Genomic DNA, 21,312 nt, shown 5'->3' on the forward strand with positions numbered 1-21,312 from the left:
CTGTCGTTCTGTGTCATTTTGTTGGTATTTTTCTGTCCTTGAAGTCATTTTGTATGTGTTTGTTTTATGAATCATTTTTGTATATTTGGAATCTTCGTGCACTTCAGTTGTGTTCTTTTTGTGCATTTTGTGTCATTACGTGTGTTTTTTGAGTTATTTTCTGTATTTTGTTGGGCTGCAAGTTCCTTTTTACTTGAATTTCACATTTTGGAAGATATGTTTTTGGGGGCCACATGTGGCCTATGTCTGCCCTAACCCTTTGTTACACTACCTCTAACCTTGACCCTATCTATACCTAACACCACTAGATCACTCCACCTCACCCAAAAAATGCCAACATAGCTCCAAAGGTGTCATAATTTAGTAAACGACACTTAATGACAGCTTAGTGACACCTTAATCATGCTATTGAAAGATAATGACAGATTAATGTCAGCCTTTATGTATGAAAATTCAAGTAAATATGAGTAAACTGAATGAAATCAACCAAATTTAAAGGAAGTGATGCTGTGCGTCTTCAGATTCCTCCTACGTTACCCCTTCACAGGTCAAATAACAAATGCAAAGTTTAAACCTAATCCATTCAAAACATCTGTTTGCATTTCACAAAATCCATGTTTTGCCTCTGAGAGAAGAATCTCATCTAGCCACACCTTATATTCAGACCAAGAGAATCTGAACTCCGTTTCTACAATTCAATTTTAGATTTTAATCACTGAAAATCCCCCATCATGCAGAGCATTTTATTACAGATAAATAACTGGAACTTAATGATATGGGGATTTATTAATGATGCGGATGGCATTAGACGATCTGACAGGCCAGAATCAGCATTTTTTCTGGTTTAGTGTTTTTTTTTTTGTTTTTGGCACCTACATTATTTGGTATCTAATTTAAAAGGTGCATGGTTAGTGTACTTGTAATTTATATATTTCCATTCTCCTTTGGAGTAATGTCTACACAAATCTACACAAGAGAATACATCAAATATTCTGAAGCTGAATATTCAAAAAAAAAATTCTTGTACAAAAAACATTTGTTTAAATGGGTCTCTTTATTCAACCTTGGGAAAAAATGGTTACATTATGTAATACCACTAACACTGGAGGTTTAAAGTTTGTTTACATAGTTTTCAGTTCATTCTCTCTGGATCTAAAAAAATCATTGTTTGAAAGAAAGGGATAAAAAAAAAAAAAGAGAAATTAAAATGTAGACAAGAGCTGCCTGGGGATGAAGACAACATTTTCCCCCATTGTTGTTAGGTTTTGTTTTTTTTCTTGTGTGTGTGTTTCTATGCAGAAAACTATTAGTTGACGTCGCAATGGAAAAGAAAAAGGACCGTTTCTTGAAATATGTGTTTCCTCTTATCTAGAGCAGGAGATAATCTGTGTCTATGGTTAATGTCTGTAATACATGTCTGTACATGTATAAATTTCTTGGTATTTTTTGTAGTCATCTTGAGTGTTTTTGGAGTGATTTTGTGTATTTTTGTCTGTTTTTTTTGTGGATTTTACTGTCATTTTGTGTATTTTTGTGTGTTTACTTTGATGCCACCAGTTGCACGTTTGTACTAGACACTGGAAAAAATTATCCTAACCCTATGTAATTGATGTGGCGTTTTTTTTTCTTTTCCCCAATTGTGTTTACTGTGAAGTCGGTTTTAAATTTATTGACAAATGGCATTAAAAAGTCTTGAATTTAATTTGACTGACGCTGTAGGAACCCTGGTATTGTTGTCTGTTGACATATGAATTGTTAAAGCGGTTTTCAGCAGTTTAAAGAGCTTTAGCGTGGTGCGTTTTATCAGAATATCAGTCCCATGTTTTTCTTATGTTGTGTTTTCCAAACTTAGGGGAGGCCCATGATAAGGACGTCCAGGTTGTGGAGTTGCCTATAGTGGACAGCCTCCACCCTCGGCCCCCCTACCTGCCCCTGGCTGTCCCCGAGGACTTGGCCCCTCGCCTGCAGCGCTTGCATGGTGACCCCTCTGTCTGGTGGGTGTCCCAGTTTGTCAAGTACCTGGTTCGCCCTCAGGCGTGGTTAGAGAAGGAGATCCAACAGACCACGGCCAAGCTGGGCTTCAAACACCCCATCATCGGGTAAGTGCAGCAGCTCCTTCGTCGTCTTCTTCTTCTTCAGCCTTTTCTTCGTCCTTTATCCAGCGTTGAAAACACTTGAGTGGTAATGACTTTGATTCTATCGTGTTCCTCTATAATATAATAAAGTTTACCGAGTACTTGAGATTCAATGGATCCCGTGAGAGACGTGTTTAAATAGGAACACAGCTCTGGATGAATGAGGTGAATATGAGGTTAATACGCTAGGCTACAATAAAAAGTCACTGAATGTGATGGTGATGTTTTATTGTATATTTCCTGACTTCGTTTATCCTCTGAAGGCGTTTGCAATTTTATTACTGAGCAGATCAGATTCATATTCATGCAAATCAACCAGTTTAAGTAAATTTCATCAGCCTCTAGTCATTCTAAGTTATTGATTTTTTTCCCCCTTTGATTCAGTTTGGTTTTTGTCTCCATCCGCCAAATACTGATCAAGTGTTTTGGTCGTTTAATATTAAGCTGCAATGGATGTAAAATAGTAAAATCATGCGGGTAGTACTTCACAGGCCATAAACAGGAGAACTCATCCTCTCTACCATCCATAACTGTATTTGAGCCTGGCAGCTCTTCTTTTTCTTTCATCTTCATCCGTCATTGTTAATTAAAGAATGAGTTTGGCTGTGCTTTGTATTTTTTTTTCCCTCTGTCAACAAATCACATAAAAAGGAAGAAAAAAAGAAGAAGGAGGGCTGTGAAATCTTTCTGTTTACTAAGAAGCATCGTCTAGTTTTCATTCCGAGGCAGCTTGTTTTTTTTTTTGTTTTTTGTTCATCATCCAGAAGCTATTAGGACCCATCAAAGCACCCCACCGCCGCATCGCTTGACATGTTTGTTCTGTTTGAGTGAACGTCTGCCCTGCTATGTTTTTTTTTTTTTTTTTTTTTTTTTTTTTAGCTGACCCAACTACCTGATCTGATTTTTTAATAAATACCCCGCAGCTAAAAATAAGTCTTTGACTTTTTGTTATAACTATTTGCAGAAACCTATTGACCCTGACTGTGTTTGTAAACAGCATCGTTTACAGCGGGTTTTAAGATTATTATTGTAATTATTATTATTATTATTCATAATAATAATATTATTGCTATATATATGCTATTATTATTATTGTTATTAGGTTCAAAGGCTTCACTTTTTAAGTTTGGAAGAATGCAACATTTTTAAAAACAAAAGAAAAAGCACTAAGAAGTAGCATCCACAAACACGTCAGAAGTAAACAGATACAGAATCACAATCATTTTGTTGTCATTATGCACACATTTCCATACACACAATGAAATAGTGGTCAGAGGTCTCCGCTTCCAGTAAGAAAAAAGGCATAGTCAGAAAGAAAGGCATAGTAAGAAAGAAGCATAAATGATAAGAAAAAAGTATAAATAGTCAAAATGAAAGACACAAATAGTCTAAAAAAAATGGTATAAAAATTCAGAAAAAGGCATAAACAGTCTAGTTCATACGTAGCCAGAAAACCAAATAAATAGTCCAAAAACAGACATAAATAGTCAGGAAAAAAATGTAAATACTCCAAAAAAAAGGTATAGTCAGAAAAAAACATAAATAGCCATAAAAAGACATAAATAGTCAAAAAAAAGAAGTTATAAATAGTCTAAAAAATGGCATAAATAGTCAGAAAAGGATATAAATTGTAAGAAAAAATGCATATATATTCAGAAAAAAGATATAAATTGATAGAAAAAAGCATAAATAGTCCTAAAAAAAAATGATAAACACAATAATATTCAAAGTTTTACAATTATTAACGTTATTTTAGGATGTGTATATTACACTTCTTGCATGTCTGTGCATATGTTTAGGATTTTGGTCCTCAACGATTATTTCAAAATGCAATGAGACCCATTTTTTCCTCTATATAATAATGGATATCATTTTACTTGTAACTTTTCTAAACATCTTGATCCAGCCCCTCCCACTCAGGTGGTCAAACACGTGCTTTAAACGACACCATTGTGACGTGGCTGTGTTAAACACTGCAGTCCTCTCTGTGTGCTATAACTTCTTGCCCTCTGTCTCTGCTTTCTTTTAACGTTTGCTGTGAGCGATTGATGTGGAGCTCATTCACGTCTCCGACCCAGCGTGGCTCACTGCTTTTTTGCTTTTGTTCGTCTCGTTTTTACCGTCGCTGCCTCTTGCTCTGTGCTCAGAAGTTTTGCTCTCTTTGGTTTTTTTTTTACCTTCCTGCCTTTTATCAGTCCACTCGCTACTGTCTAGTTTCCCCATGTTTCTTCACCTCCATTTTTTTTTTTTCATCTCAAATTATTCATTCTTCCCATTGCACACTAGCTCATTGTAATTCTTCATTTGTTCATTCTGCTTAAGGATTTTGAAATTTTTATACTTCACACTCACCTCTGCCTCACGCTTCACATTCCTGCCAACAGTTATCTCACTTTCATGGTTTTCTGCACACATCTTTATTGTGCATCTCTATTCTATACACTGAAACAAACCTCCCGCCCTCCATTCATTACACCTGGGAGAGGGTTTTTGAAACAAAGACCTGAGGAGAGAACAACGTTTTTATCCACTTTTCCACCCGTCTCGATCAAGCCACTCCACTCTGTGGTGATGTTGCAACAAAGTGGCTTTTGTGCATCTGTCATCACACGGGGAGGAAGTTTGCAGAGGTGTACCTTCCTCCCCGTACTGAGATATATATATACTGTATATATATAGCCTACTCAAGTAGAAGTACTGTTACTTGCAAGTACATCAGAATAATTGACACTTTACCCCTTTTCAAATCAAAACTATCTCTACCAATCTGCATATTCTGTGTAATTCAATGTTTTTATTTCATTCAATAAATTATCCTACATTGTTCTTTTTTCTTTTATTTTATTTTTTGTATTATTCTGTTTTATAATATATTGCACTTTTTTATTATAAAGTGTCCTTGGGTGGGCTGAAAGGCACTTTAAAATCAAAATAAATTATTATTATGATGATGATGATGATGATTATTATTATTATTATTATTATTATTATTATTAAAACTAGCACCTGTGGACTCTACAATCTGTGTTGAGTAGGTTGGACTGAGAGAATAGTTAATAGAGAGTTATAGTGAGTATTGAGCGGCTGCATAGCATAGCATAGCGTAGCATAGCGTAGCGTAGCATAGCATAGCATAGCATAGCATAGCATAGCATAGCATAGCATAGCATAGCATAGCATAGATTGTTCATTGGAGATTTTATAATACATACTGGACGTGTCTCAACTTCTCCAGGAGCCCCGCCCATAATCAAAAGATAACCAAATAAAGGTCAACCTTAGCTTTATGTTACCATCTCTAATGATAACAGGTCCTAAATCAGCTGTAAAATACACTAAAAGCATTTATATGTCATCTAATTTCTATTGGTTACCTTTTTAGGCTTCCTAATCAATGAAAATATAGGTTTTAATATTTTTGGTGTGGGTGTCTGAGCCTTTTTTGTGTCAGTATACCCATCGATTTCAATTTTTTTAAATGGTAAAATGTGGGAAAGGGTTGATATGATGTAAAATACATATGTGTAGAACTATACATAGAACTGTAACATGGTTCCCCAGTTTTGCGTTAAATTACAATTGACATTTTCTATAGAATGTTCATGGCAATTACAATAACAGTTATATATCTAAACTCAATTACAATTCAATTATGATTACGACCTAAACAGATTTTTAAAATTACAATTACAATTATAATTACGCCATAATTGCAAAAAATTGTAAATACTAACTCTACCTAACCCCACTAGATCCCTCCACCTAATCCAAAAATGCCAACATAGCTCCAAAGGTGCCATAATTTAGCGAACAACACTTAATGACAGCCTTCATGACACCTTATTCATGCTAATGACAGTGTAATGTCAGCCTTATGTATAAAACCTTAAGTATTACCAAAAGGTATTTGTTATTTGTACAGAACAATGTAAACTATATTCTTTAAACGTAAATATTTTTTTTAAGTATTAATAGTTTTTCTTGTGTGCGCCAAGCTTTATTCTTTGTAGATATTGTTTTATTCAGCAAATAAAACATTATATATATATATATATATGTGTATATATATATATATATATATATATATATATATATATATATAGTTTTTTCCTGATGATGTTATTCTTTTAATTGCACAGCTTTATTTCATACCATTTTGTACCTTTTTTTTGCAATTGTATCATATTGTTTTGCATCGGGATATAAAATTGTGAATCGTATCTTGAGATTAATGGCAATGCACTTTGCACACGCCTAGAACCCATGAAAACAACTCAATTACAGTAACGTGAGTACTTTCACCTCTGCAGGTTAGCATTATTTTTGCATTATTTTGCTTTTGTCCAGCAGCCAGAGGCAGTTAGAAAACAGCAATGAATTGCTGTAAAAATGTGCTACAAGTGCATGAGAACAGGAAGTAAATGAGAGGAGAGGTGTGTGTAGGGGGTGGCAGTGGTGGGATGCATGTTGTCGTGGAGCAGCAGCACCACCAGGGACAGAAGGGCAGCTTGTCCCCGCAGCACCCAACAACTGCCAGCTGACCCCCGCACGCCTCCATCACTGCCTCCGCTCTCTCCCATGCTGCTGCTCCCTTTGGACACGATTTCCCAGCAGGCTGGAAGCCACCGACTAAAAGCAGCAATCAGCACAGGCCCACTGTGGCACCATTTAATACTAGAAAGGACTGTCAGAGAGGAGCAGATAGCAGGACTGCTGCTGCTGCTTGTGATGCACGCACGGTAGTGTTGTCACCATGGCGATGGGCTTTACCGAGAGGTGATTTCACCGCATGCATCTGTTATAATTTCCTGTGCCCGGTGTAATTGCCATGATTATTCCTCACATTTTATACTAAAAGTAATCGGAGAATTTTAAACGTATTACTCCGCAAACACAACTTACTGTATATTCAGTAGTCTGCCTTCATTAATCAACCATTTGTACTTATAACACATTTTCTATTGTTTAACACTGTCTTACAATGGCTCAAGGTAATTATTTATAAATGCCCTAAGCATAAATAGTCAGAAAAAGGCATAGATAGTCCAAAAAAAGATACGAATAGTCAAAAAATAGATGTAATCTGAAAAAAAGCATAAATTATATATATTTTAAAGTATAAATTGTTAAAAAAAAAAAAAAAGCATAAAAAGTCAGGAAAAATATATAGATACATACAGCACATACAGTTCTAAGAAATTATTTCTCACATTTGAATTATCTGAAATCAGATCATTTTAAACATATTACTCCGCACACACAGCTAATATTCAATGAAGGTTGCATTATCAGCAAAAACAAGAGTCTGCCTTCATTAATCAACCATTTGCACATATAATACATTTTCTATTGTTTAACGCTGTCTCACAGAGGCTCAAGGTAATTTTTAATAAATGCCCCGCAGCTAAAAATAATAAGAATTTAAGATTAATATTAGGTTCAAAGGTTTCACTTTTTAAGTTTGGACGAATGGGGGTAAAAACGAGTCTTCTCTAAAGAAATAAAATGAAAAGTACCTCAAATTGTAATGTAATACCATTGTAAAAATAAATAAATAAATAAATGAAAACAATTAAAAGAAAAAGCACTTAGGTATAATCCACAAACATGCCAGAAGTAAACACATCAGAATCCTTTTACTGTCATTAGGTCTCAGCTTCCAGTAAAAAGAAAAAAAACGCATAAATAGTTTTTAAAAAGGCTTAAATAAGTAAAAAAAGACATGAATAGTCAGAAAAAACATAAATGTTCAGAAAAAGGACATAAATAGTCAGTAAAAAAACATCAATTGTCCAAAAAAAAGACATAAATAGTCGGAAAAATTACATAAATAGTCCATAAATAGTTAAAAAAAAAAAAGAAGAGGCATTAATAGTCAGACTTATTAGATATAGTCCAAAAAACATGAAGTAAATAGACCAAAAAAGCATAAACATTCAAAAATAGTCCCAAAAAAATGGTATAAATAATCCAAAAATAGTCAGAAAAAAGATATGAATAGTCCAAAAAAAGCATAAATTATCCTAAGAAATTATAGCTAACATTTTATTCTGAAAGCAATCAGATAATTTTAAACGTATTACTCCACAAACACAGCTTATATTCAGTGACGGCTGCATTATCAGCAAAAACAAGAGTCTGCCTTCATTAATCACATATAATACATTTTCTATTGTTTAACGCTGTCTCACAGAGGCTCAGTGTAATGAGGATTAAAGTGTAGTTGCCAACAGAGGCCAGTCTTCTCACCTTCCTCTGCAACAAAACACTTATTGATTGAAATCAGGAGCTCATCATTCACTCATGACTTCGTTCATCTTCTTTAAGACGCTTTGAGTCGTGTGTTTCCGTTGGTGCAATAGTTAATTTATTTAACTAAGTCAAAACTCTTTCTTAACTAAGTCACAACTTCTTTAAAGACTGAACGCAAACAAAGGCGGAATAAATAAACTGCATGAAGTGACCTTCACAAAATAAAATCCAGATTAATTGATTTTCGTCCAGTGAGTTGCTAATATTGAGTAAGTGTGGAATATTAATATATATATTGTAACACCAGTTGATTTGCAATTTTATTTGACTGGATTGTTTTTTAATTGAGGACAAAAACCACAACCAAACTAACTAGATTTAATTGAGTGTGCATGCTTGTATATATGCTTCAGCCTTTTTGCCATCAAAATGCAAACATAAAGGGTTTCATTTCTCTCAATTTGTTGTGTGTTTTTGTTTATTTTATTTATTTATTTATTTATTTATTTTAAATGGGGGTGCCCATACATTTGAACCTATGTATTGTTATCAGAACATTATGTTACAGCCACTTAAGAAAAATCACAAATGAAAGAATAAAATGTTAAATAAGTGTATAATTAAGTAAAAGACTGTTGAAAATAAGGATCAGATAAAAATAATAAATAAAATAAGATTCATAATAATAATAATACAAATATACAAATTATATACAAATATGATACAGATATTTCCAAAAATAAATTATTATTATTAAATAATTATTAATATTATTATTAATACATGAAATATTAATGGGGATAAAAAAAAAATCCCAAGCCGTTTTGTTTTGTTTTATTTTATTTTATTTTATTTTATTTTATTTTATTTTATTGTATTGTATTGTATTGTATTGTATTGTATTGTATTGTATTTTATTTTATTTTATTTTATTTTATTTTATTTTATTTTATTTTTTTGTTTTTGTTTTTGTTTTTGTTTTTGTTTTTGTTTTATTTAATTTAATTTATTTATTTTATTTTTTATTTTTGTTTTGTTTTTTTAATTTAATTTAGTTTAGTTTTGTTTTGTATTTATTTATCATTTATTTTATTCATTCATTTATTTTAATCAGTAGAGTTTCATTATGATTAAGAATCTATTTTTCAAGAGAGTCCTGTTAACAAAATACCCATATATAAAGCATATTAAATGACTCCAAAAACATTTATTACATAAATTAGTAACAAAGTTTTATTATCCAGCTTTAGACCAATCATCTAAAGTGCATTCATGCGATGGGTCACGTGTCACTTTATTGTGACTTTTGACATTAGGATTTGAATAAACACGTTACTCACAATGCTGTAGTTTCAGTAAAATGAATGTTTAAGAATTACATCACTCGGTCCTGATTTATTTACTGTAAATTCTATCTTAGGAAAAAAAAAAGAAAAGAAAATAATACACCAATAAATCATAAATATGAGTTGAATTCAAGCAGCGTTTTGTTTCTCGTGATCAGTCACGGAAATCAGTAGAAATGAGGATTAATGTATTAAGTATTAAGACGCGGGGATGTTTTTTTTAAAAAATTTTTTTACCATTTTTGTGTGAGCGCGCCTGATATCTTTAAATATAGGATTTTCACCCAACCTGGGAATTTCCCTGCTTTGCCAATGCTGTGTGAATAGAAAGAAATGAATTGAATTGTTGAGGCTGTGTGGGAGAGTGCTGGTGGGATCGTAGGAGGGAGGAGAAGCCACGGAGATACGTCTCTAAGGCCTTTCTTCAACGTCAGAGGGAGAAAAGAAACGGACAAAGAAGAGGTTTGGCAGAACAGAACAAAAAAAAAGGAGATACGCTAACAAAGGATGGAAAAGGCTGATGTCAATGTATCTGTCCAGTTTCACAAAGAAATAAAAGGAAACTCAATGTCCGAGTCACCCACTCGTTCCTCTCTTCTCACCTCTATTCTCTGGCTTTGATTCAGCACCTAAATAAAAAAGGAGCGTCCTCAGTAGACACAGATTGATCCCTGCTCTAAAACACTGTGTTGGTGTTGGGTTTCTCAACCTCTGGGGCCTCATTTATCAACTTCACACGGATTTATTTACTCAGAAATAGGGTGTTGTTCACACTGGCTGTAAAATGCAAATTTACACACGCGCACACACACACACACACACACACCATTAGCACCAAACCAATGATGACACAGCAATGATTGGAAGCAACTTGGGGTTCGCAACTCCCAAAAACAAGTCGTCACAGACGGGTTTTGGCCAGGAATCGATCCAACAACTTTCAGTAACACTTTACTTAAATTTTTACATAAAGCTGACATTACGCTGTCAATATTATGACATGATACCTGTTATTAGCACGGATAAAGTGTCATGAAAGCTGTTATTATTTATTTGATAGGGACAATGCACATTAATGAACATCTACATTGAAAAAACAAAACAGACGTAAACATGCCAGATTATAGCAACATGGCTAATTTACATCATGTATAAGTGTTCTTCGTTACCCTAACCCCAATAGATCCCTCCACCTAACTCAAAAAATGCCAACATAGCTCCAAAGGTGTCATAATTTAGCGAACGGCACTTAAAGCTGCAGTATGTAGAACCCTCTCTCCGTTCCGAAATTTACTCTCCCTTCCCTGTATTTTTTGTGAACGCTCTTAGAATTTTTCTCAACAGAGACTAGTAGGGGTGTCCCGATCCGATATTGATATCGGATATTGGTCCGATATTAGCCAGAAAACGAATATTGGATTTTATGGGACTGCATCTGAAATCTCTGATATATATTGAATTATATTTATTGAATTGTAGAATACTGTAGATATTATGTTGAAGATTAAAATGTATGTAACCACTTGGTTAATAATAAATGGGTCAGTTTTTTCTCATACCTACTGTTGCTGACTATTGTTCTCTGTTTGAGTGACATCACTTGATCAAGACTTTTCTAACATTCCACACTACAAAATAAGTAATAAAAGTATGTACGATTTGTGCTTATATCGTATCGGATTGATATTGGTACATACTCAACGCTGCAATATCTGAGAAGATAGATCATTCTTTTGGCATTTAATGCTACAAACGGTGGTAAATTGTGTTTAATGAACGTGAGGATTATGAGGGGATCTTTGAATATTTTTTTTCCTTGCTTGGGGATCCTTGGATCCAAAAACGTTGATTTAAAAAATCAGTTTTTAGTTTGTTTTGGTTTCACTAAGTCCTTTGGTTGTTTTGCAGAAATTTATATTCATACGTTAGCGTGACAAATTAGTATCCATTCACGCTAAGTGCTGAAGCAAGGCGTTTAAGCTTTTCTTTACATAGGTGTATTAATATATGCGACCTTGGAATTATTTCAGTGTTATTGGTAATGTTTCAGTGTGACAGCTCCTCCTAAGCAGTCACAATCCTTTGGCTAATATCTGCTTATCAAAAAAAACCAACATCAGCTTTGATTAATAATGATTTGAACCTTTGGTATTTAATGAGCGTCTTGTGAAGGTTGAATTAAAATGTGTAACACAGGCTGTGTGTGTGTGTGTGTGTGCGTGTGTTCATCCAGAGTCCACGTAAGAAGGACGGACAAAGTCGGAACGGAAGCAGCGTTTCACCCTATTGAAGAGTACATGCTTCACGTGGAGGAACAGTTCCAACATCTGGCGAGACGCGTTCACGTCGACAAGAAGCGAGTTTATCTGGCAACCGACGACCCGTCTCTGCTCCAGGAAGCCAAAACCAAGTCAGTGCAAACAGACTGTTTGTCTTTAATACAATGATCATGTGTAACCACTGTATATGCACGTGTTTGTTCCAGGTACCCCGACTATGAGTTCATCAGTGATAACTCCATCTCATGGTCCGCTGGGCTCCACAACCGCTACACTGAGAACTCGCTCAGAGGAGTGATCCTAGATATTCATTTCCTCTCCCAGACCGACTTCCTCGTCTGCACTTTCTCCTCTCAGGTCAGTTAATGCTCGACTTGAAAAAAAAAAAGAAGAGTCTGAAACTGTTTCTCTGATGTTTTCACTTGAAACTGAAGGCTAGGGGCGATTTGATGTTGGGATGAAAGCAGATCAGACTAAAAAGAAGAACTGACTGGAATTTAAATGATGTCCTTTTTTTGTAAACAAGGAAAGGGAAAGAGTGAAGTAAATGCTTGTAATGCTTTTTAAGATGTTTTACATTTAAAGAGTTGGAGGAAATTACAGTTTGATATGCATATCCATATAATTCATACAGTTGTAAGACTGTTAGGCCTTTGGAGACTTCCTTTTCATGTCTGCAATTGACTACTTAAAGCACATGTCCAACTCAAGTCCCCGGGGACCAAATCTGGCCTTTTGGAGTATCCACTTTGTAAAAAAATTACTCATGAATCATTGTGTAAATAAAACTCAACAATATTTTCAGGGGTCCACAGTTTTCCTGGTGCTTATATCACATGATTGCAGGCATTTTTAGTGTTGAACTGTTGAAAAAACTCAAAATTCTTACAAAATCCTTCAATTTTCCTCAAATTATTACATATTATTTTCCTTAATTTAATGGAATTTGGTCACATAATCTATTACATTTAAAGTGAGGATTCTGTTGGGACTGATATCTGTCATTAACACAATAATGATGAAATTACTTGTTTTCCTGTCTAAAATCTGTGGCCCACTTGACATAATGCCGGTGTTAATTTGAACCCTGAACTAAAATGAGTTTGACACCCCTGACGTAAGGTGACAGAACTTGTATTATAGTGTATTCTTCTTTTTTATTTGTGAAACACAAAAAAGGTTCCATGTCTATTGATCTTTTGGTCACACTGTCCGTTATGTTGTAAATCCTTCATATAAAATAATCCAATTTTCATTTTAATATTGAATGTGCATAAGATAGAGGATATTCCTACAATACAAAATCTGAACCACAGATATTAAATGTTCTTATTTTGTAAGCATTGGAAACTTTGAATTATCAATGTCCTGTGGGGTTCCTCAGGGCTCTGTTCTTGGACCCCTTCTGTTTATCCTTTATATGCTTCCTTTAGGACAAATTTTACAGAACTGTAAGGTTGATTATCAGAGCTACGCCGATGACACAACTATATCTATCACTGAACCCAGATGACTATGGTCCCATTGAGGTGTTGTGTGACTGTTTAGAAAAAGTAAACTTCTGGATGAGTGAAAACTTCCTTCAACTAAACCATGACAAGATGGAGGTGATTGTCTTTGGTAACAAAGAAAAGAGGACTGCTGTCAGCAATTATCTTGAGTCTCGATTTGTAAAAGCTAAAGACCAAGTCATAAACCTTGGTGTTCTGATTGATTTGATCTGACTGCTGAATGTCAGATCTGAGTCAATCACAAAAACAGCTTCTACCACCTAAAGAACATCTCCAGAGTGAAAGGTTTAATGGCTCAGAAAGATCAGGAGAAACTGGTCCATGCTTTTATCTCCAGCAGACTGGACTATTGTAGTGATCTTCTGACAGGAATCCCCCAAAAGAGCATCAAACATCTACAGCTGGTTCAGAACGCTGTTTTAAAGTCTTTACACTGGCTCCCAGTCAGCCTCAGAATAGACTTTAAAGTTCTGCTGCTGGTGTATAAATCAGTGAATGGGTTTGGTCCAGAATACATCAATGAGATGTTAGTCAGGTATGAACCCAGCAGGTCTCTCAGATCTATGGACACAGGTCAGATAGTGGAGCCCAGAGCTCACAGTAAACATGGTGATGCTGCTTTTAGTTGTTATGCTGCAAAGAAGTGGAACAAACTGCAGCAGAGCTGAAGTCAGCATCACATGTGAACATTTTTAAATCAAAGTTAAAGGCACTTTTTTTCTCTACTGCATATGATTGAGAGAGAGATTTTTAGTCATGTTGTTGTTGATGTAATGTGTTTGTTGATGATTGTAATTGATTTTACTGATGATTTTAAATGTTCTTATTGATTTTAAACAATTGAATGTTTTATCATGTGAAGCACATTGAGTTGCCTTGTGTATGAAATGCACTATACAAATAAATTTGCCTTGCCTTGCCTTTAGGCCAGTGACAGCCTACAGTGTACATTAGAAATGGTTTTTAGTTGATGTTTCCACTCCGTCATGAGACAAAGCAGAACCTTTGTGGGTCACGTGTCCGATCACATGCCTCAGAGCATAGAAGTGATTAGCACATTTGTTTCAGCCTAAACGTTTGTCTTCTCAAGGCTTAGAAGCACTTATGTGTAGCCGCCAGGGTTAAGTCATCTATAATTATAATCAAGTAACTGATTCTTTATTAGAATTGTGATGTAACTGTAACTGGAATTGAAAAAAATATGTTGTGATCATAATTGAATGGTAATTTAGTTAAGATAATTGACTTTTTAACATTTTAATTACACTTTGAACACAAAACTGGGGAAGCATGTTATAGTTTTTTGACTTACACATATTATAGTAATTAAAAATTATGAAAATATGTTTCATATGAAGTTTTCCCACTACCTGTCAGTTCTCTTGAGAATCATTTTACCTTTTTTGAGGTGTATACTGGCCAAACGCCCACACCAAAAATATTAATACCAATATTTTCATTGATTAGGAAGTCTAAGAAGGTAACCAAGAGGTAATAAACAAATTAGATGATGGATAATCTTTTTCAGTGTATTTATGAAAGGCTTAGTGATTGTGATAATTGTAATTGAACTTCAGTAATTCAGAATGTAATTATAATTGATTTCCAGGGGGAAAAAATTTATTTGTAATTGGAAAACATGCTGGTCACTGTAATTGTAACCAATTTGTAATTGAACATGGATAGATAGATAGATAGATAGATAGATAGATAGATAGATAGATAGATAGATACGTAGATAGATACGTAGATAGATAGATAGATAGATACGTAGATAGATACGTAGATAGATAGATAGATAGATACGTAGATAGATACGTAGATAGATACGTAGATAGATACGTAGATAGATAGATAGATAGATACGTAGATAGATAGATAGATAGATTTGAAATTGGACCGCAGTCCCCCTCGATGCAAATCACATTTCATTCACACACAATATATAAATTAATAAATAGGATAAAGAAAAGTGCAATGAGGCCATTTATTGATAGTTTTTCACAATAAAAACTGCATAAATAATAAAAACAGTTCAGTATTCATAAGCACAATATGCACAACTGTAACACCATATTTCACTCTCACCTTAAAACAGTTGACTCTTCCCCACCCCTTTCCCATTTTCCTACCCTGACTCCCTCTCCCCTGTTCCTTTCCCCCCTCACCTAGGTGCAACACTGTCCTCTCTTTTAATCACGTGTTTCCATCACAACTATGCAATAAAATACATTAATTTTTAATTGCAATAACAAAATATGCATTGCTGTCAAACAGAAGTGAACTGAAGACGTAATTGTAATTGAAAAATGTAATTGACCGTAACCCTGGTAGCCACTATAACAAAAAATCTGTCCTGCTGACCAAAGATTTCAAAAAAGCCTTTCCATGTTTTGTCTTTATTATTCCAATCTGATTATATCTGTGGGAGGAGTTGATTAGACCAATTTGTTTTTACAAGAGTTGAAATGAAATGTTTTTTATCTGACAGGTTTTATTTTTAACCATCATCTGCACCACACTAGACTTATCTGCTCACACCTTTAGAATTCTACCAGTGGGCGTAAATCTCTCTGTGTTTCTGTTGGTCTCAGGTCTGCCGCGTGGCCTACGAGATAATGCAGACGCTGCATCCGGACGCCTCCTCTTTTTTCTACTCTCTCGACGATATCTACTACTTTGGAGGTCAGAACGCCCACAACCAGATCGCCATTTACACCCATCAGCCTCGCAACAACGAGGACGTCCCCCTGGAGCCTGGCGACGTCATCGGAGTGGCCGGCAACCACTGGGACGGATACTCCAAGGGCATCAACCGCAAACTGGGCCGCACCGGCCTCTACCCTTCCTACAAGGTCAAGGAAAAAATTGAGACTGTGAAGTATCCGATGTACCCCGAGGCAGACAAACTGCTCAACACCGCTCAAAGGAAGTAAAAAAACACACAAGTGGAGAGGAAAAAATTAATGAAGAAGCGAGGAGAGACGGCACGGTCTCTGTTTCCAGGCGGAGGGGGCGGAGCCTGCTTTTTGTACAGAGGAGAAACGTATTGGCTGTGCTCGGATAAGACGGACACGCCTGTACCTGGACCGAAGGGTGCCACGATGGGAAATGCACTCCGTGTGTGTGTGTGTGTGTGTGTGTGTGTGTGTGTGTGTGTGTGTGTGTGTGTGTGTGTGTGTGTGTGTGTGTGCGTGTGCGTGTGCGTGAATATGTGTGTAAAATGCCTGTGCGTACGCAGGTCATTAAAAGACTAGCACCCCCCCCCCCCCCCCTCCCACTACTACTGCTCCCCCCCCCCCATGACACGGGAGGGATTGTAGAGATGTAGACACGAAAACATTGATTTTAAAACAAACAACTTGTCTCCTGGGGGGCTGCACGGACCGCCACACCCCTAGAGCGAGGGTCAGACCCAGTGACTGGAACAAAACAAACAAACAAACAAACTGGAAACAAAGTGTTTTTGATTTGATTTTTAATTTAATTCATTTTAAAATATTTTTAATTCTAATCCTGCCTTTTTTTCTTTTTTTTTTTCAACTTATTTTTTTTTGGGGTGTCACTGAATGTCACCCTGTTGTCCTTGTTGCCATGGTCACTTCTTCTTCTTCTTCTTCTCACGTCGTGCATTGTCCACATCACTTCCTCATGTGCAATTACTTTTACTTTTACAAAACCACGTTGTGCTTTTATCATTTGTTTTAAATGTTCTTACTTTTGTACGTACGGGGTTTGTGCATTGTTTACTGTATAGTGTATGTGTGTGTGCGCACGTGCGTGCGCGTGTGTGAGGACATGCACGGGTTTTAGACCAGGGTTGGGGGTCAATTACATTTTTAGTTACATTACATTTTCAATTACCCATGTTTGATTACAGTGACCAGTATTTTTATTTCTGATTACAATTAAATGTAATGATTTTTTTATCCTCAGAACGTCAATTACAATTACGTTCTCAATTACTAAAGTTCAATTACAATTAATCACAATGACTGAGCCTGAAATAAATTAACAATAAATTACAATTATAAATACGCCACAGTTGTAATTAAGTATCAGTTTACGCAATTACAATTATAATTGATCCCAACCCTGTTTTAAACCAACGGACTGAGGAGCATTTTTGCAAAGTGAGGTCATTGTTATGAACGTAGATAATAGATTAGTTGCAAAACGTGAGAGTTTGTAGAATGTGATGTGAGCTTGTGTATAACTATTATCCACACAGTTAAGATTTAAACCCAAAGAAAATATTCACACGTGTGTGATCTGACTGTGAAGTCACAGACAAAAACTGATATTTACACAAATAAAATGACAGCTGCAAACTTGTAATCTAACACTTACTCGCACGTTTTTATAAATGACATGTGCCAGTTCAGTTATCGTTTACAACCACAACTCTGCGGTTAAAACCGCTTTTCTCACGTTTCTACAGGTGTGTAGTAACAGACGTCTCAAAAAAATGTGTCGCAAAAGTCAAGCAGCGACGGATTCACGCGAGAAATTTTGCGATATTTATTTTCTCGTAAAAATACAATGTCAATGTTAAATATAAATCTAAATGTTAAATCTAAATGTCCCACATGAAACTAAATCTTTAGCTAATATGCTAATTCACCAGAAGTATCAAAATAAAAGCTCATTCCAGTGAATTTGCATATTAGCAAAATATTAAGTTTCACCTGTGATATTTAGATTTAACCTTTACATTTAGATTTAATATTCAGCATTTAAACAAAAAAAAATCCACAATTTTCTGTAAATCTGGTCAAAAGTAACATTTGAAAAAATTCACATACGTTTTTAAACGTGGTTTCTTGCTCGATGTTGCAAAAAAGTTGCATGTGCAACTTTACAATCGGCGCTCCATATTTTATTTGTGTAAATATCGGTCTACTACGCATTTGTGAATATGTGAATATTTTGGTGACTTCACAGTCAGATCTTGCATGTGTGAATGTTTCCTTTAGGTTTTACATTTTTGACTTTACAGGTTAAAATTTTTTCCCATCATTTGTGATGGAATCAATTTCACGTGTGTTGATTTTTTATAAACACATCAATTCTATGAGCTCTCCCATTTTGCAACATGGCGTCCGTCATACATTTTGGGGTGTCCCGACCCCTCACTTTGATAAAGCTAAATAAGGTATGAGGATGGAAGGTTCTGTCCTCACTTGGTAGGATTGACAAGAATGTCCTTCTGATTGAATCCAGTTTGTGTAAACTCTGGTCACATTGAGGGTGACCTATAGTGAACAATGCTATGATTATGATTATGTGGAGTATGGTGAGCTCATTGTGCACCCACACTATGGAAGTCAGTCTGTGCCATCAGAGTTTGAATTCATATTTTTAAAGCTGAATTTTTCTAGCGTCATAATCAGACTTTGAATTTCAAAACCATCAATTTTTTTATTCCTGACACTTGTTTCTTTAAAGTTTTAAAAAAATGTCACTATAGACCCTTTGATTGTTTGTAAACATTGTGACGTATTTTGTTGGGCGGGGCTTAGCCTGGAGGCAAACCACCATAGATATACTGTAAACTAGATGACTTACCCGCACTGTTAGACAATGGGGAGCTATGTAGCAACTTGGCGGCCATCTTACCTCAGACAGCCATCATTACATCGATGTCAATGGTGCATGTACTATTTAAATAACCATAACTTGCTCAATTTTCAACCAATTTTTAAACGACAAGCGGCAATTCCAACATGTACAAGCATCCTATGTCGTACCTACGTATAATAAGGTTTGTAATAAGGCAAACTGTTTGTAAATCTGTCAATATTTCATCGAGTTTAGGGATTTTTGTTTAAGCTGATCACTCGCCTTTCAACAGCTACTGTAGAGCGCGTCAGAATGTCAGAACTTCAGTTGTCTGAGGTAAGATGGCCGCCATTGAGCTACGTTGGCGAATCCCGCTTGCGTCATCTAGTGTTTATATATATATTTATTCTTTAGCCAGAGGCGTTTCCTGTTTTTGCCTCCAGCCATGTCATTAAGGGGTCTATAAAAAAAAAAATTCTACATAAAATAATTAAATGTTAAAAAAAAGTTCAGCGACTCATGTTCATGAGCTGGTATTTCAGGTGTCGAGTAACATTTATTTCTAATTCTTACAAACATAAATGGCAAATGAAGTAAACAATCATACCGTAGCTCCATCGCTCCCGTTGACCGACATAGTTTCTCTTCCTGCATCAGTGTCACATGACCAATGGAGCGTAGCTTGATTGGCTGGACGTTGGATAATATATATATATGTGTGTGTGTGTGTAAAACAAAACAGAAAAGAACAAAGAAAATAATGAGAAAATAAAATAATAACATTTTAAAAAGACACATAAATGTTTCGAATGTCGAATGTTTTGACAATGATTTTTTGCTGGTGAATTTTTAAAAAAAAAAATTTTTCAATGCAGGTGAATGTTTTGACATTGAATTATGGTATGTAGAATTTTATTTATATGTAATTTTTCAAAACTTGTAATTCAAAGTCAGATTTTGATGCAAAAAAAAAAAATCTGCTTTAAAAATACGAATTCAAACTCTAGTGGCACAGATTTCCTTCCATACCACACACACACACACACACACACACACACACACACACACACACACAGAGACCAGAGCCGTCCAGAGGCTCACCAAGTGAAGCACTCCACTGAGATATTGTCCTTTTTTTTTTCCATCAATTGGTTCATTTTTGTTTTGTTTTTGTTTTTCTGCCTCTTTTCTTACTTCGTCCACTGCTGTTTTAAGCTAAACGAGGATAAAAATGTAGAAAATATGATAATACTATGTCATATATGAGTCTCAGAGTTCACAATGAAGGCTTTTTTTTCACACATTACGTTCATGGGCATTGTCTTTGATAACCACCGAATGAATAAAACCTGAGAAAGTGACACGATACCCCCCCCTCCCTCCCTCCCAGTCTGACTCTGTTCACCATCTGCTCCTCCGTAACATCTGCTCCTTCAATTACAACAAACAGGCTTCAAATACGTGACAACTTTCCTTCTATGTCTGAGAATCCCAGCTTTTCTCTTTGTGTGTGTGTGTGTGTGTGTGTTTGGAAGGTTTCTTTCCTGAAGGGTATCCATCTATTTTTGAAGACTAGTAAAAAAAAAAAAAAAAAGTGTCATTACCTACAGCTTTATCTTTTGATGTGACTTTAAAGCGGACAGCCCTGCCTTGAAAAACTGGTCTCCAGGATTAGAGCTGCCTCCGCCGCTTCAAAAAGTAACGCTAGTTTGTTTTATAAATCACTCAGAGAGAATAGGAATGGATTTTTTTTTTTTTTTTTGACAGGTTTCAAAGCTGCTAAATGTTTCTTTGATTTCCCTTTTTTAAACCGACGAACCTCCTGCATCTTTACTGTTGGACGTTTTTCTCCTTTTGCTTGGATTTATTTGGTGACAACTACATGGCATTTCTGCTCTAAATATCAAACGTGTCACAATTCTAGGTCTGATGTCAAAAGGAGTATGTAGTGCATTCACATTAGATAGTAAGGGTTGAACAACTTCATCGTTTTAAAAGTAAACTTTATGTGCATCCTCGTTGGGTCAACGTAGACTAGTCGAAGACGTCACCAAAAGCTGAAGCCGATGCTCACGGGGTGGCGGCGGAATGGCGGCCGTTTTTCAGTGTTGAGCGATACTAAAACAGGGAATCGTTATGGGTCTGCCATTAAGGCCAAGAAAGAGTAATAAAACATTAAGAATGAGGCGAATCGCACACCCACCAATCAGAGAAACAACGGGACCGC

At 35.5% G+C, this 21,312-nt stretch overlaps 1 protein-coding gene across 2 annotated transcripts in view; it reads left to right on the forward strand.

Annotated features, from left to right (window-relative positions):
- The window catches only part of fut8b (fucosyltransferase 8b (alpha (1,6) fucosyltransferase)), a 116,791-nt gene extending 99,754 nt beyond the window's left edge, over positions 1-17,037 (forward strand). For both annotated transcript variants that reach the window (XM_028440054.1, XM_028440055.1), the window contains 4 exons: positions 1,853-2,099; positions 11,967-12,143; positions 12,219-12,369; positions 16,118-17,037. In XM_028440054.1, coding sequence (XP_028295855.1) covers positions 1,853-2,099; positions 11,967-12,143; positions 12,219-12,369; positions 16,118-16,459 — 917 coding nt within the window. In that variant the 3' untranslated portion in view covers positions 16,460-17,037. The remainder of the gene's footprint in view (positions 1-1,852; positions 2,100-11,966; positions 12,144-12,218; positions 12,370-16,117) is intronic.
- The last annotated feature ends 4,275 nt before the right edge of the window (positions 17,038-21,312 follow it).

Source organism: Gouania willdenowi, chromosome 24, assembly GCF_900634775.1.
Source record: "Gouania willdenowi chromosome 24, fGouWil2.1, whole genome shotgun sequence".
Lineage (NCBI taxonomy): Eukaryota > Metazoa > Chordata > Actinopteri > Blenniiformes > Gobiesocidae > Gouania > Gouania willdenowi.